General features: G+C 40.4%; 1 protein-coding gene across 1 annotated transcript; it reads left to right on the top strand.

The window, feature by feature from the left end:
• The first annotated feature begins 424 nt into the window (after window positions 1-424).
• tbx5a (T-box transcription factor 5a) lies at window positions 425-13,389 on the top strand. The gene is made up of 8 exons (XM_028418200.1): window positions 425-568; window positions 1,170-1,264; window positions 2,459-2,578; window positions 3,298-3,445; window positions 8,476-8,628; window positions 10,999-11,090; window positions 12,440-12,672; window positions 12,797-13,389. The coding sequence occupies exons 1-8, from the start codon at window positions 425-427 to the stop codon at window positions 13,387-13,389; spliced, it is 1,578 nt and encodes a 525-aa protein (XP_028274001.1).
• Window positions 13,390-13,712: the final 323 nt, after the last annotated feature.

The raw sequence follows: 13,712 nt of genomic DNA, 5'->3' as shown, positions 1-13,712 counted from the left end.
CGCTGTCTGTAGTTTAGGAGGACATGAACAGGAAATGGTATTTTGTAAACCGCAAAGAAAAAGTCCTGGGCCTGGTGTAGTGCCCTCTTAAGTGCTGTGAATAACATTTTTTGTTTATTAAAATACACCGTTTTAGTATCAAGCATCTTGGGAAAAGGTTAATTAAATAAGTGGGCCTAAATTATTATTGTCTTATTTTGAAATCGTCACTTAAACCAAGCTGCTGTCCTTTCATGAGGTTCCACTCGAGGGGTAGCTCTGTACTAACAACCCAATATTCAGCACAGGCGAAAAATATATTGTGTCATATGGAAGTGACTGTTGAGTTTTTGTCAGTGTCCTATGATTACGCTCGATCATCCGCACACTGACCTCCTGTGTTTCCGTCTTTCAGCTGAGACGGTTAGTTTTCGGAGCTTCGGTCATGGCGGACCAGGAGGAGACTTTTGTCCTGCAAAACTCTCCAGGTGGCTCGGATTCAAGGGAATTACAGAGCGATAATAAATCAGAGAAACAGAACAGCACCTCGAGCAAATCCCCATCATCACAGACCACTTACATTCAGCAGGTCAGTATCCGTCTGTGCAGGCCTCACTCTCACTGCTGTCCGGCTGCAGCCGCAGGCTTACAGGGTCAGATTCACTGCTAAAAACACCAATAGCATAACTAAAACATAAAATATGAATCTGAAAGGTAATGCCTGCAAATATGCATGGAGTGATTATTCTAATTATTATTACATTTGATTGAATGTGTCGATATGAAGCCAGCTGAAGTTCTCAGTCACAGATAATGCTCAAAAACTGCTCTCAAAGTTAAAGTTTAATGTAATTCTACAAATCTGGTTAAAAACAATTATTATTATTGAAGCTGCCTCAGTGATATATTTTGTGGGAGTTTATGATCATGACATTACATTGTTTACAGTAAATTGTATTTTCATGTCTAAAGGCCCAACAGGCTTCAGACTGCAGAATAACAGCCCACACTATTTAACTACACATATATTAGTAAGTGTACAACTCATTCTGCTGAAGAGTTTAACGTGTTCTAAAACCAGTTTTTACATCATGGATTTTACTCCTTTGGCACCTGACAACAGATGTTTTTGAAGGCCTTAAAAGCACCCCTGCATGCCACCTCTGTCTAAAACGTCTTTTATTTTGAAGGGGATGGAGGGAATAAAAGTCTACCTGCACGAAAGGGAATTATGGATGAAGTTTTATGAGGTGGGCACGGAGATGATCATAACCAAAGCCGGACGGTAAGAGAGAAAAAAAATATATCATGATGTTGCAGTAGCTGTGTCTGGACGCGTGTGCTGGCTGATAACACACTATGTACACTATGGGCTGTATCTAAGCTCTTCTGCGCGTTAAAATGTGAACTATATGCCGGTTTGGAATTTTTCTTGGGGGGGAAATATCCACTGCTAGGAACCACAGAGAAAACACAAAGCATCTGGTGGACGCTTTAGCACCGCCTGTGCATATACAGCCTACATTTTAGTCTGGGTGGGCTTGTTGGGGAAATGCAATACCATCGAACAATCAGCCAAAGCTGCACTCCGGTGGAAAATATGCCGAGTCTTTATGTTCAGTTGAATAAAGGCATTTTAGCAGCATATGTTCTTTCCTCCTTCTTTCTGCTGTGTGTGTGTGTGTGTGTGTGTGTGTAATTGCGTGCAGACGTTTCTTGTGATCCAACACTGTGCAGCAACATGTTGTGCGTGTGTGCATGTGTCTCCTGTCAGCTCCACACTGGCCCTCTCAGATCGTATCCAGTCAAAACAGCTCACACTCCCCGTGAGTGTGAGTGTGCATAAAATATGCACGATGGGCGCTGGTGTCTTCTCTGTGTCAAATGGCCCGTGGCTTACATGTGTGTGAATATTAATAATTGAACATGGCTTCATTTCACTGTGCGGGCAGAAGGCATGTTGTTCCCTCACATCTGCAGCAAAGTCTCCATTGTATCCCCGTCAATCATTACGCTCCAGTTTGGCGAGAAAGGATGTTGCGCATCCCTTCTCGCTGACTTGTGGGAACGCTTGCGTTTCGTCGTGTGTGTGTGTTTCTACAGCATGACAGCTACCAAATATCAAAATGATTTACTAAACGGATCTTGAAAAAATCTGGCACACAGTGAAACACGTTTTATAATAGTCTCTCTCAGGCCGAACGCCCTGCCCTGAAAGAAAGATTTTCCTCAGCAAACCAAATAAAGAAATTTACTTTAACTCTTCAGCGTGACCTTACACTGTGTATTATACATTTTACGCATTTTTTCCCAGGATTCTGTAAAGAATAAAGGTTGTTTAAGTTAAATAACAACATTTAGATGATTTATTTAAAATATAAACACACGTCAATCTATTTATTATTATAATAATAATTATTATCTTACTTTTCCCCCTCACAGTGTGACCATGGAATAACCATCGTTTGGTCTTTTACAGGAGAATGTTCCCCAGCTTTAAAGTGAAGGTGACGGGATTAAACCCCAAAACTAAATATATCCTCCTGATGGATGTTGTTCCTGCGGATGACCATCGATACAAATTCGCTGACAATAAATGGTACGTAAATATAAAACGAATTATTTAGCTCTCATCTTTCCAAAAGCGAATGGTTTGTTCGTTTTTACGCACAGACAACAATGAGCGTCGCTGTGTCACAGGGGTTCCACGCTGTGGAGTTCACACCTACAGGGAATGTTATATTGTTCTGATGGACGAGACGTGGAAGTTAACGCATTGTTGCCCTGAGAATTATTAACTGTTTTAGTATTCTGTTCTCGGTGCTGAATGAATGCTGATTACTTTTCACGTGCACTCCAAGGAGCCTTTCCTGACTTTCACATTTTGCTTTTAACATGGCTATTTGTTTAGTGACATGTCGATGTCCGACCTTGCGCCGAAATGCTTTGTTTGGGTCATTGCCTTTTAATGGGGGATAATCACACGCCAATACTGCCGATAATGACCTGCCCAAATCATGTCCCGGAACTAATCCTTCCTTCGATCTAACAATGTTAGAAAACAATGTCTGTTAATTTTAACCACAACCCAAAACGAACTTAAATGGCACCACTGCACGGTCTACAGGTTTGCGTAAAGTGTGCAGACATAATTACCTGAAATTACGCAGCCTTGCAGTCTCCTGCGCAAACCGGTTTTAACTTTCATCATCACTTCAAATATCCCTCCGCGTTTCTAATTTGCATAACTAATATGATGAGTTCATATTTTACTGAACGTAATAGGAGTAACAGTGTGGCTGTGTCGTTGTGTGTCAGGTCTGTGACCGGGAAGGCAGAGCCCGCCATGCCCGGGAGGCTCTACGTTCACCCGGACTCTCCCGCCACGGGGGCCCACTGGATGAGGCAGCTCGTCTCCTTCCAGAAGCTGAAACTGACCAATAACCACCTGGACCCGTTCGGACACGTAGGTGCCTAGGCTTATCATCTATTTTGCAAAACGCAAGTCTGTGTCTTTATACACAAGTTGTGCATGGATCTCTGTGTGGGTGATTGTTTTTGGAGCTTTATGTGTTGCTCTGTGGTTCTCAGTGTGAACGGCCATCTGCCCAAGTCCTCCCTTTAGCGTGACTCATTTAACTTTATCAACAAGTGTGGGCTTCAATAATTTGTCGTTTCAAATTTTATTATTATTATTATGACTACAGAAGTTGATAAAATATTTATAAATCTGGATTAAAATGGAAACAAAACGTACACCTTCACAGGTCCAATACTGTCACATGAAGTTGCAGTAAAGTTCTGTTTAAAGTCTTTTATTATGTTGACTTCATATTGTGTTAAATTTCTATATTTATTCCCATTTAATGTACATATTTTTTCCAAGCTCAGAATATTTAACTCATATAATTTTAGATTTTAAAATAAAATATACAGCAAATTATACCCTAAACAACTAAAGGGATATTCTTATACATGCTATTTTTGCTGGTATAGCCATTGCAAATTTTGATTTACAAATTCTACAGTGTAAATATACTTTTAAGAAGAACAAGTTTAATGGACCTTTGAAAAATAAGAACCAGAGGAAGATGCTGCCTCATGTAGCTACTGTCCTGTAGAAATAGACTTAGGTGGAAGTGAAGTTGCATTCAAATGTTTCAAATATGTGTCTTTTTCCTTGTGTAATTCACACCACGTCTGACTCTCATATTCTCATGAATCTCTTGGTGTTCAGAGAACTTTCAGAGCAGAAAAAAAGATTTCTCACCATCATTTAAATAGAGTTTGTTTGCTTTAAGCGTGTTCTGGAAACTCTTTGGTGCTTTTTGCAGGCCAGGTTTATTATAGCACCCCCTAGGTGCATTATAGTTTTGGACGTCCTGGAGGTATAAGCCTGCATAAGTAAAGGGAGCAGTTGGCCACTTTTTAGCAAAAAAGGAAAAAAAGCAATTGCACCACCGCACACCACCTCTCTGTCTCTCTCACACAACCCCCTCCTCAGTGAGGGACTACATGGTACCCATTTCCTTGCTTTAGCTCCTCATTAATCTACACTCACTATCTGGCCCCAGACTTTTGTGATTCCTGTCCTGCCCCAAACAGAAAGCACAAACATCACTTACTTCATCAACAAACAGGCCTGCTGGCAGCAGGTTTTCATAAAAATCTGAGTTGATGGGCACATTGAGGCCTAATTAGACGTCTCGCTGTAGAAACACAGAACAGTCACACAATTAGCTTTCTTATTATGCCTCGCAATTGTTGAAAAAAAAAAACTATTATAGGGTTGGCAAACTTAACAAAGTATATATTTTTTAGGGTAATTATTGAACTTTATGAAAAAAAGTCAAATGTCTAAAAGCTAATCTATAGTCAGACATGAAATAAACTAATGTCTTATCTGTAAATACGTCATTGAAAGGCAGAAAAACTTGTGTTACCAATTAAAGTTATATATTATCTACCACTTACAGATTTACAATTATTCAATACATACTAGCCTAGGTATGTTCTTCCATAAGTTCTTACACATCGTTGGTTTTACAGAGACTGAATTCAGCCTTTCACAGCTGCCCAAACACAAATGCATATGTATTTTTGCATACACAGGCCACTATCTGTTCACATGGCACCTATAGGGATTGTTGCCCTGCCAAAGCCCAGCTGGTGAAATGAAACCTCAGCTCAGTCGGAATGTGAGCAGCGCTGTAAATTTCAGGTTAAAGTGCGTTTTTGATTGGCTGCAGCGGTTCCTGGCTCTCCCTCTTTCGTGCTGGGAGACAGCACCATGGGATTCATAAATGAAATGCTGGTGGCTGGCCAGAAATACACTCCATCAGCTTGTTGGTCCAGCTGGTTGAAATAACTTGTAGATGATTTATAATTACTAGCATTGAGACCAAAACATATTGCTGATGTAGATTAGACCCGCTCAGGACAGGCCCTGAAGCCTGTTCCTCTCGAAGTGTCTGGTGAATTAGATACACGTCAGTGGACGGAGCAGGGCCCGGCTCACCAGGACTGTTGTTAAGCAACAGGAAACAAGAAAGGTTTAAGCCCCCATGGTGCCCTCGTGTTTGTATGCAAGTAACTGTGCTTATTCTGCATCACATTGAAGTGGAACTCTGTCGCTGGAACCTTGTTTTTCTAATGTGACATGACGATTATTTAATTGATCTTTGCAGGTTGGGTTGACACAGGAGTGGCTCGTAGAAAAACAGTGAACTTTTAAAATAGTTATGCTTTGTCTGAACTGGTCGAACTGCTATTCCTAGTGAGCTTAGCTGAATTGGTTAGCATTGGTAGCACAGTAGCTAGCTTACTAAAGTGGAGAGCACATACAGGTTGTCTAATATATTATTTCTATATGGACCAAAATATGTGGAAACTTTGAAACGACCTTTTGATATGCGAGTTAGCTTCTCCATTTTCTGACCCATTATTGTTATTTATATAGTTTTTCTTTACATTTTTTGGAACCTTATGAGCTTCTAAAGTATTTCACTTACATACACATGATGTGTGTAAATTCACTACAGCATAAAAGTCGTTTAAATTAGGTTTTTGCCAAAGTGCAGTATTCCCTTCTACAGTTTACTTTGGTAAAACCCTTAACTCTGGTAATTTTACAACATTAAAAAAAACTTCTTGCACACATTGCTTCTCTGCAAAGTTTCCAAATTTGTGTTATTCTGACATTTGAATTCCTAAATATGTGTTCTCAGGTTTCATACCGAGCTGTAGTTTCAGCTTTGATCTCCCTCTCTACTCCCAGAATATTCCTCAGTGTTATTCATCTCACCCCCGTCAGTTTGCGCCTGCTCTCGTCTCCCCGTCTTCCCACACATGTTTCGGCCAAGAGGGTGGAGTGTGAGGATCGCACTGTATATATTTGAATGGCAGTGTGCGATGAGCAATAGATGGTGGTGTACAAAGCCGGCTAATCCCGAGGCTCGGAAAAACTCTCTGATGTGTTGGAACTTGAAAGCAAAGAGCAGCGGCGCGAGACCCAAAGTGATCCCTCACTATCATTACACACTATCATCCAGAGGCTGCAGGGAGGGAGGGGAAGGAGGGGTGGACAGAGATACAGGGACCCAGGCAGGGCAGAGACTGGGCCATGAAGACGAGGCATGTGCTGGGGTCCCGGTGGGTGGTCTGCAGCTACACCCCTACCACTGCAACCCCCCTATACTAGCACACATACTGGACCTTTGGGAACCCACAGACAGTGGAGCATGCCATGAGTGAAATGTGCAGACATCTTTGCTTCTAGTGCGCTGAATGACATGTGTGCATTGATGGACTTGTTGTTGTGGCTTGTCCCAAACTTGGACGTATTCCTAAAGACAAAGCAGCCAGTAATGCATGCATAAAGAAATGTTTTGTTTTTCTCAGCTCTGCGTTTTGGGAGGCTCTTGTCATGTAGGATTATAAGAACAAACAGAATGCTAAATAAATATGACATGTAAAAGAACTGACATAACTACAGTACAAATGGAGCTTAGCAATAAAAAAAGGATGCAATCCAGTAAGAATATATTGATCCATATGTACCATTAAATCCATTACGCCTAAAGTGCATGCCAGACACCATGAAATGAGATCAAGTTCAACTGACTGGTGACTATTGTGTCATCTGTGTAGGCCTCCATGGTTCACTCAGCCCTGAGAAAAGACACTGTGTCTTTGTCAAGCTGCAGGATGCCCCCACAGGTACTGCAGGTCAGGGTAATCATCTCATACCAGCAGTGAAGGCAGGTACAAAAAAAATTTTTAAGATAACAGAGAGGAGGAATGGCTCTGGGACAGAGTGAAGAGAGGGGAATCTGATCAATATGTTTTATATTGATCAGATTCCCCTCTCTTATATGCTTTATATTGATCAGATTCCCCTCTCTTCACTCTGTCCCAGAGCCATTCCTCCTCTCCGTTATATATTATATTATATAGTATATATTAGTATATTAGTTTCTCTAAGGCTGATGGCCACTCTGATTCCCTGATCTGTCAAAACAATTCAAATTAAGATCCACAGATGAGAGGGCCTCAAAAGAGAAACTCAAGGTTCAAGTTCAGCTGTGTGGAGCGAGCCTTAATGTCGCCAAGCTAGCCACCGTTAGTAGTCAGCAGCTCAAAAGAGGGTTAGTCAGGGAGTTCATGCTTATGTCAGTCTTTGTGTGACACAGTTGCCATGGTGACAGTAATAAATGTAATGTGGTGGTGAATTAGTCCTCTGCATGCAAGTAATGTTTTAATTTAGTTTTCAGGCTGAAAGAGAACTATGAAGGTCTTCACTTTATTTAGATAAAAGGGTATTTTCAGGCCTTCTTATGACAACAATAAGAATACACATGGCCTGATTTAATTTAAAATATTTATAAAAGCAATAAAAGTTTAATTACATTTTGCAGAGCAGTAAAGGTTTTACCTCTGGTCAAACAAGTCATTTACACAGAAACGACTGTGGGATTAATGGATTATATATATATATATATATATATATATATATATATATATATATATATATATATATATATAAACCTTCCTGTTAACAGCTGCCAAGCTTTTTTTCTTTTTCCTGCATCTAATGTGTGATTTCACAAAAAAAAATTTTTTCTTTGAATGACTCCACCCTTTCTTTCATCCATCTGAAGCATTATTATGCATTCACAAGCTTTTTGTTTAATCTTGAGTTTATTTTTGAATTGTGCTATATTTTCAATAATATTGTTCAATTGTGCAGCAAAATAATTCAATTTCGCTTCAAAAGCTGATTTGGGGGTTAGGACTAAGTTGTCTTGTTTTTTTTTCCAACTTGTTCTAAAATGAGCAAAAACTTCTTTTAACAGGTTGTTTTGTGCTTGAGCTTTATCTTTTATTTTATTTTTTTACTCCCAGCAGCCTGTTGGAGTGTATTTCAGCTGTTTATGTATTTTACTGTAATACCATGCTGCCACATTTAACATTTATTCTTGTTTTTATTATTTCTAGATCATACTAAATTCGATGCACAAGTACCAACCGAGGATTCACATAGTGAAAGCGGATGAAAACAATGGCTTCGGCTCCAAAAACACGGCCTTCTGCACCCACGTCTTCCCAGAGACAGCCTTCATAGCGGTTACATCGTACCAGAACCATAAGGTAAACCCGGGGGCTACTTCTGGATCTGTTTTTGTTTTTCTAATGCGACTTAAAATAAATAAATAAAAAGAAATACCAAAAACATAAGAAACATTTACTTTATTGCGTTTTTATGACGCGGTTTAACTTTATTGAAGCTGATTGTGAAGTAAAAATATAAATATAATATATCCAAAAATATATAGTGTTTTTTTTTAGTTTTTTCTTTTTAGTTTCAAACTGCAAAAATATGAGTAATTAACTATATATATATATATATATATATATATATATATTGTGTCCAGCTCTTTTTCTCTGCTTGTAACTCGCTTGAAGGAGAAAATGAAAGCACGGCTCTGGTCTGAGTTTAAAGTCTCGTCACTGTCAGCTGAAAATCGCTGATATCGCATCGAGTCACTGACAGACGAGGAAAAACTTCAGATACGCGACTAGACGTCTGACCTCAAGCGACTTGTTCCAAGTTACAGACTCACGGCGCTTTGTAGACTGAGATAAAGCGGATAAACGCCTGCTTTGACTTTCCAGGGACTTCAAAGCAATAAGCCATCAATAAAAAAAAAATAATAATAAATATAGCGACACTTTTAAACTTGCTAAAGTTATTTAAATAAAATGTGCTGTATTCTAATTTCAATTAAAAAACGTTCATTTTAGTTGTCTGTCACGTTATATTTCTTTAAATTTGCGCAAAATGAAGCCGCAGGTTACCGTCAGTGCCGCTCTTAATGAAAGCCAAAACTCCACTGAGAGGCTGTCGTTTTTATGATCACATATTTTGGCTGTTTTTTGGTCGGTGGATTTAATTAAAGTCGATAATAATTAAATGACTCTCTTACCCTGCTGTTGCTAATTTCAGAAAACTTGTAAAGTTAGTTTTGCAGCCAAATTCCATCAAATTACAGCTAAATGAATTAATTCCTGGAGGCCGCATATAGTTAAAACTCAATATTTACTCTGTCCAAATTTCTGGGAAGAGAAAAAAAAATTCTTGGGAATGAAAATATCTGTAAACAGCGTCTGTTTAACATCATTTAAGCATGTAGGCCTATATGTTTTTAGTTTGGGGAATATAGGAGAAAAAGGGGGCGATAGCTCATAATGTCCCAGCAGCCAATCAGAAGTCTCCACACTTCTGGGAACAGGAAGCACAAATGACCAACATTCTGTAGAAACCATTCATTATTTTTTTAAACATGTTAACTTGGGGGGCTGAGATCGTAACCCTGGGGCTAATTATTGGGGCTCTCCAGACCTGTAGGAAAACAAGCATTTCTGAATTTCCAGGCGTTTTACCACAACTGTCTAATCAAACAGTCCAACATCTGCCAAAGCAATATGTGCTGCAGGCATGTGTCCAATTCACCTGTTAGACTCTCAGCTAATGAAAATGCTCATGGTCTCTGGTCTCAGGTCACAGCTGTAATTAAAAGGCTTTTTTAAAGAATTTTGTCAAACTAGAAAGACAAATGCAGGCCAATAAGTTCCACACACACATATATACTTCACTTTTGTATTTTTGCTGAAATAGGCCATAGCATCTGGAAATATGTTGATGCAGGCCTCAGTTATTTTAATGAGCATAGTTTGGACACACAGACTAATAAAACTACAGTCTTTGAAGCTGAGGATAAATTGTCTCAAGTCTACTTACAAATTATTCTTTTACATCTTCTCCCTGTGGTAATTATTTGTATTTTTTCGAACACCTGCCAAGGATAAAATGGAGCACAATAAGATGATGAAACAATACACGAGGGATCTGCCAGGCAGTGCATATTAACAAGAAGCTAGCGAAGTGTCACATGAGAGATTTTACAAGGTTTGCTGTGAGTGTCAGCCAGCGTGCAGACAAACCTCCAGTCTTGTCAGAGAAAGCTGGAAGCACACAAGAGCCTGCCAACTAATTACCTGCCAGAAACCACTGCTCGAGTGAGGGATATCCCTGGATTGTGTTTAACCTCTTTGGGATTAACTTACTGTTTTGGTCCACAAAAGCAATTCTGGACTATTTTTGTTTAGGACTGTCATTTTTTTTTTTTACCAAAAAAATAAAAAATAAAAAATGAAATAAATCATATTCAGCCAAGTATCTGCAACACTGGACATCATGTCATGTTATAAATTATACAATGAAAATATGACTTATTGAGACATATTTCTATTGAAGTGATCTCTAAAAGGGTCTTAGATTTCTGGAAAATGGATCTGGTATTTCATTCTGTTGTAACCAGTTCCAAAAACAGAAATATGTTGTAATGTTACTATTTGAGTTGAAGAAGATTTGTGCTGTCTGCTGCTGAAATGCTACATTTAAACAGCAGCTATTTTTAAATAAAAGATTTGCATTTTGTTTTTTTTTGTTTTTTCCAGATAACTCAGCTGAAGATTGAAAACAACCCGTTTGCTAAAGGTTTCCGCGGAAGTGATGATATGGAATTGCACCGGATGTCCAGAATGCAAAGGTACGCTGCAAAAAGAAAAACAAAAAGTTTCATTTCTGAATAGTAATTTAATTGATTTTTGGCTCTGATGTATGGAAATTCGGAATGATGTGTATAAATGTTACCTCAATTAGGCAGGGATTACCGACATCCTGGTCACACTGTCACTTAACAAGCCCCACTTTAATCCTTCAATCACCTAAATGCAAGCCAGTCATGAGTGTTATTTTCAGTGAGTGTTATTTTCAGTGATGTAAGTGTAGCACTTGATCAGGAGCCAGGCTTCATGCTGAAGACTTTTATGGCTGATCTGGCAGAACCTCTGAAAACTGTAACATCTCTCTCTATAGAGATGTTCCAACTGCTCGTGTGTCCGCTGCATGCATGCGTGTGTATACATTTGTGTGCAACAGGAATCCGGTGGTATCACTTGGTCAGGCAGCCAAGGCAGTACATGACCACATTGCTCCCTCTCTCACTTTCTCTCTCGCTCCATTATTCAGTCCAGATGAGAGATGGAGCATGAGTCCATGCTGCGTGGAAAACACTTTTTCAAAGGAGAAAATCTGGTTTTGAAACACCCACCCCCTCCTCCTTTTTGGGCAGCTCTGTACAGACACTATGTGTATTCAAATGAAAAAAATCCCAAATCAAGACTAAGAAACTGGAAAAGCTGTTTGGCTTTTACACAAGGTGCTAAAATCATGCATCTTTCCCGTGACCTTTATTCGGAGCCGCAGAATAAAATGCTTTATGATCAAGTATTTCAGATTAATGTCATGATTTATGTTGCAGAGAAAAATCCCAGAACACATAATAGATTTCTGTACTTTCAAGTGGTTTTTAAAAATCGCCCGCTTGATTGTACCGGACACACGTTAAGTTACTTTAAGTAGGTGCGTGCCACAAGATAATACGACATTTTGAGTGAAGTGCATTCAGCTATCAAAACTTGCAAATATATAGAACTTGGTGAGAGTCCAAAACCACACTATCAATCTTACAGTGCCTTTGTCCAATCCTACAGAGCACAGTAAGCAATGCACGTCTGCTCTTAGTTACAATTTTAAGGAGAAAGCTTATTGCAAAACCAGGTCACTTTTTCAACTGAAGCTATAACTGAAATCAAAGAAGCAAAAGTAGCAAAATGATGTATTGATGGATCCTGTGGATTCATAGGAGTGAAATAAATATTGGCATTCTGAACAGAAGGCTTCTTCCTAGAGGAGTGTGTGTGTATGTGTGTCCTGTTAGTGGAAGTGAATCACTAAAACACTGATTATGAACTGCACAGAATGAAAATGCTTCTTAAATGTGTGCTGTGTACAGCTGTTACTATTACTGACCACTGTGCTTGTGTTTGCACATAGCACAAAGGAGTATCCGGTGGTGCCTCGCAGCACAGTGCGGCAAAGAGTGGGTTCCAGCCAGAGCCCGTTCAGTGGGGAGGTGCAGGGACTGGCCACGCCAAGCACCATGAGCTCCCAGTACTCCCAGTGTGAGAATGGAGTCACAAGCACCTCGCAGGATATGCTGCCTCAGTCGGGCTCCTACCCGCTGCCACATGAGCACGGCCAAGAGTACCACTGCATCAAGAGGAAAGGTAGGAGACACTACATGGACGCAAGGTCTAAAAATCAATTAAACAATACAAAAATATAAAATTTAAAAACTATTTCGTGGCATAAGTGTTTGTTTGAAAATGACCTCTGCCATTCTACCAGCAGTGGAGGACAATTGTACCTCAGGTGAGCACAGCTATAAAAAAGCATATCTGGAGAGCTCGTCCAGTGAGGAGGACCATTACTACCGCCCCGTTGGCTACGCTCAGAGCCTCAGCCTCGCCAGTGGGCCCTACCGCAGTGAATCCAGCCAGCGGCAGGCCTGTATGTATGCCAGCGCCTCACAAGGTGCTGAGCCTGTTCCCAGCTTGGAGGACATCAGTTGCAACACTTGGGCCAGCGTCTCACCCTACGGTAGTTGTTCTGTCACCACCATGCAGCCTATGGAGCGACTGCCCTACCAGCACTTCTCTGCTCACTTCACCTCAGGGTCTCTGGTGTCCAGACTAGGCGGGGTGGGAGGACACGCCTCACCGCAGCTGGGCGACGGCCACCACGCAGCTATGTACCAGAGCCCCATGGCCCACCAGACTCTGGGCCGTCAGTGCAGTCCCGGGGCTGGGATCCAGTCGCCTACAGCCGGCCTACAGGGAAATGAGTACCTCTATACGCACGCCATACCACGTACATTATCCCCACACCAGTACCACTCTGTTCATAGTGTCAGCATCATGCCAGAGTGGAGTGAGAACAGCTAAAACACACACTCGACCATTACAAATACAAAAAGGAAACAGAAAAGGACCAAAAATAAGGCAGGGTTTAGATGAACTTATATTTATATCTCGGGAGGATATATTGCTGTTCATCTTAATGAAATCAGTGGACATTTGTAGGATTGGTGTCCACTTTTATCACTTAACTTGTGACAGAATCTGCACTTATGAGCAAACAACAAACATGAATAGAGGAGCTGGACCAGAACATACACAAAGACTGCTCAGAGTGCAGAGACACTGAACAGAAAGACTTGGCCAGCTGTCAGCTGACGTGGACTGAGTGACGTTTTTGGATGTTTCAT

Source organism: Parambassis ranga, chromosome 12 (assembly GCF_900634625.1).
Source record: "Parambassis ranga chromosome 12, fParRan2.1, whole genome shotgun sequence".
NCBI classification, from domain to species: Eukaryota; Metazoa; Chordata; class Actinopteri; family Ambassidae; genus Parambassis; species Parambassis ranga.
The sequence above is the reverse complement of the archived record's forward strand: the minus strand, read 5'-3'. Positions and strand labels throughout refer to the sequence as shown.

Bases quoted from the DNA above. Each gene is read 5' to 3' on its own strand.
- tbx5a (XM_028418200.1), top strand. From the start codon at position 425: ATGGCGGACCAGGAGGAGACTTTTGTCCTGCAAAACTCTCCAGGTGGC. The intron at 11,091-12,439 runs GTACGCTGCAAA...GTTTGCACATAG, and splicing joins CGGATGTCCAGAATGCAAAG to CACAAAGGAGTATCCGGTGG. The intron at 12,673-12,796 runs GTAGGAGACACT...TTCTACCAGCAG, and splicing joins CCACTGCATCAAGAGGAAAG to TGGAGGACAATTGTACCTCA.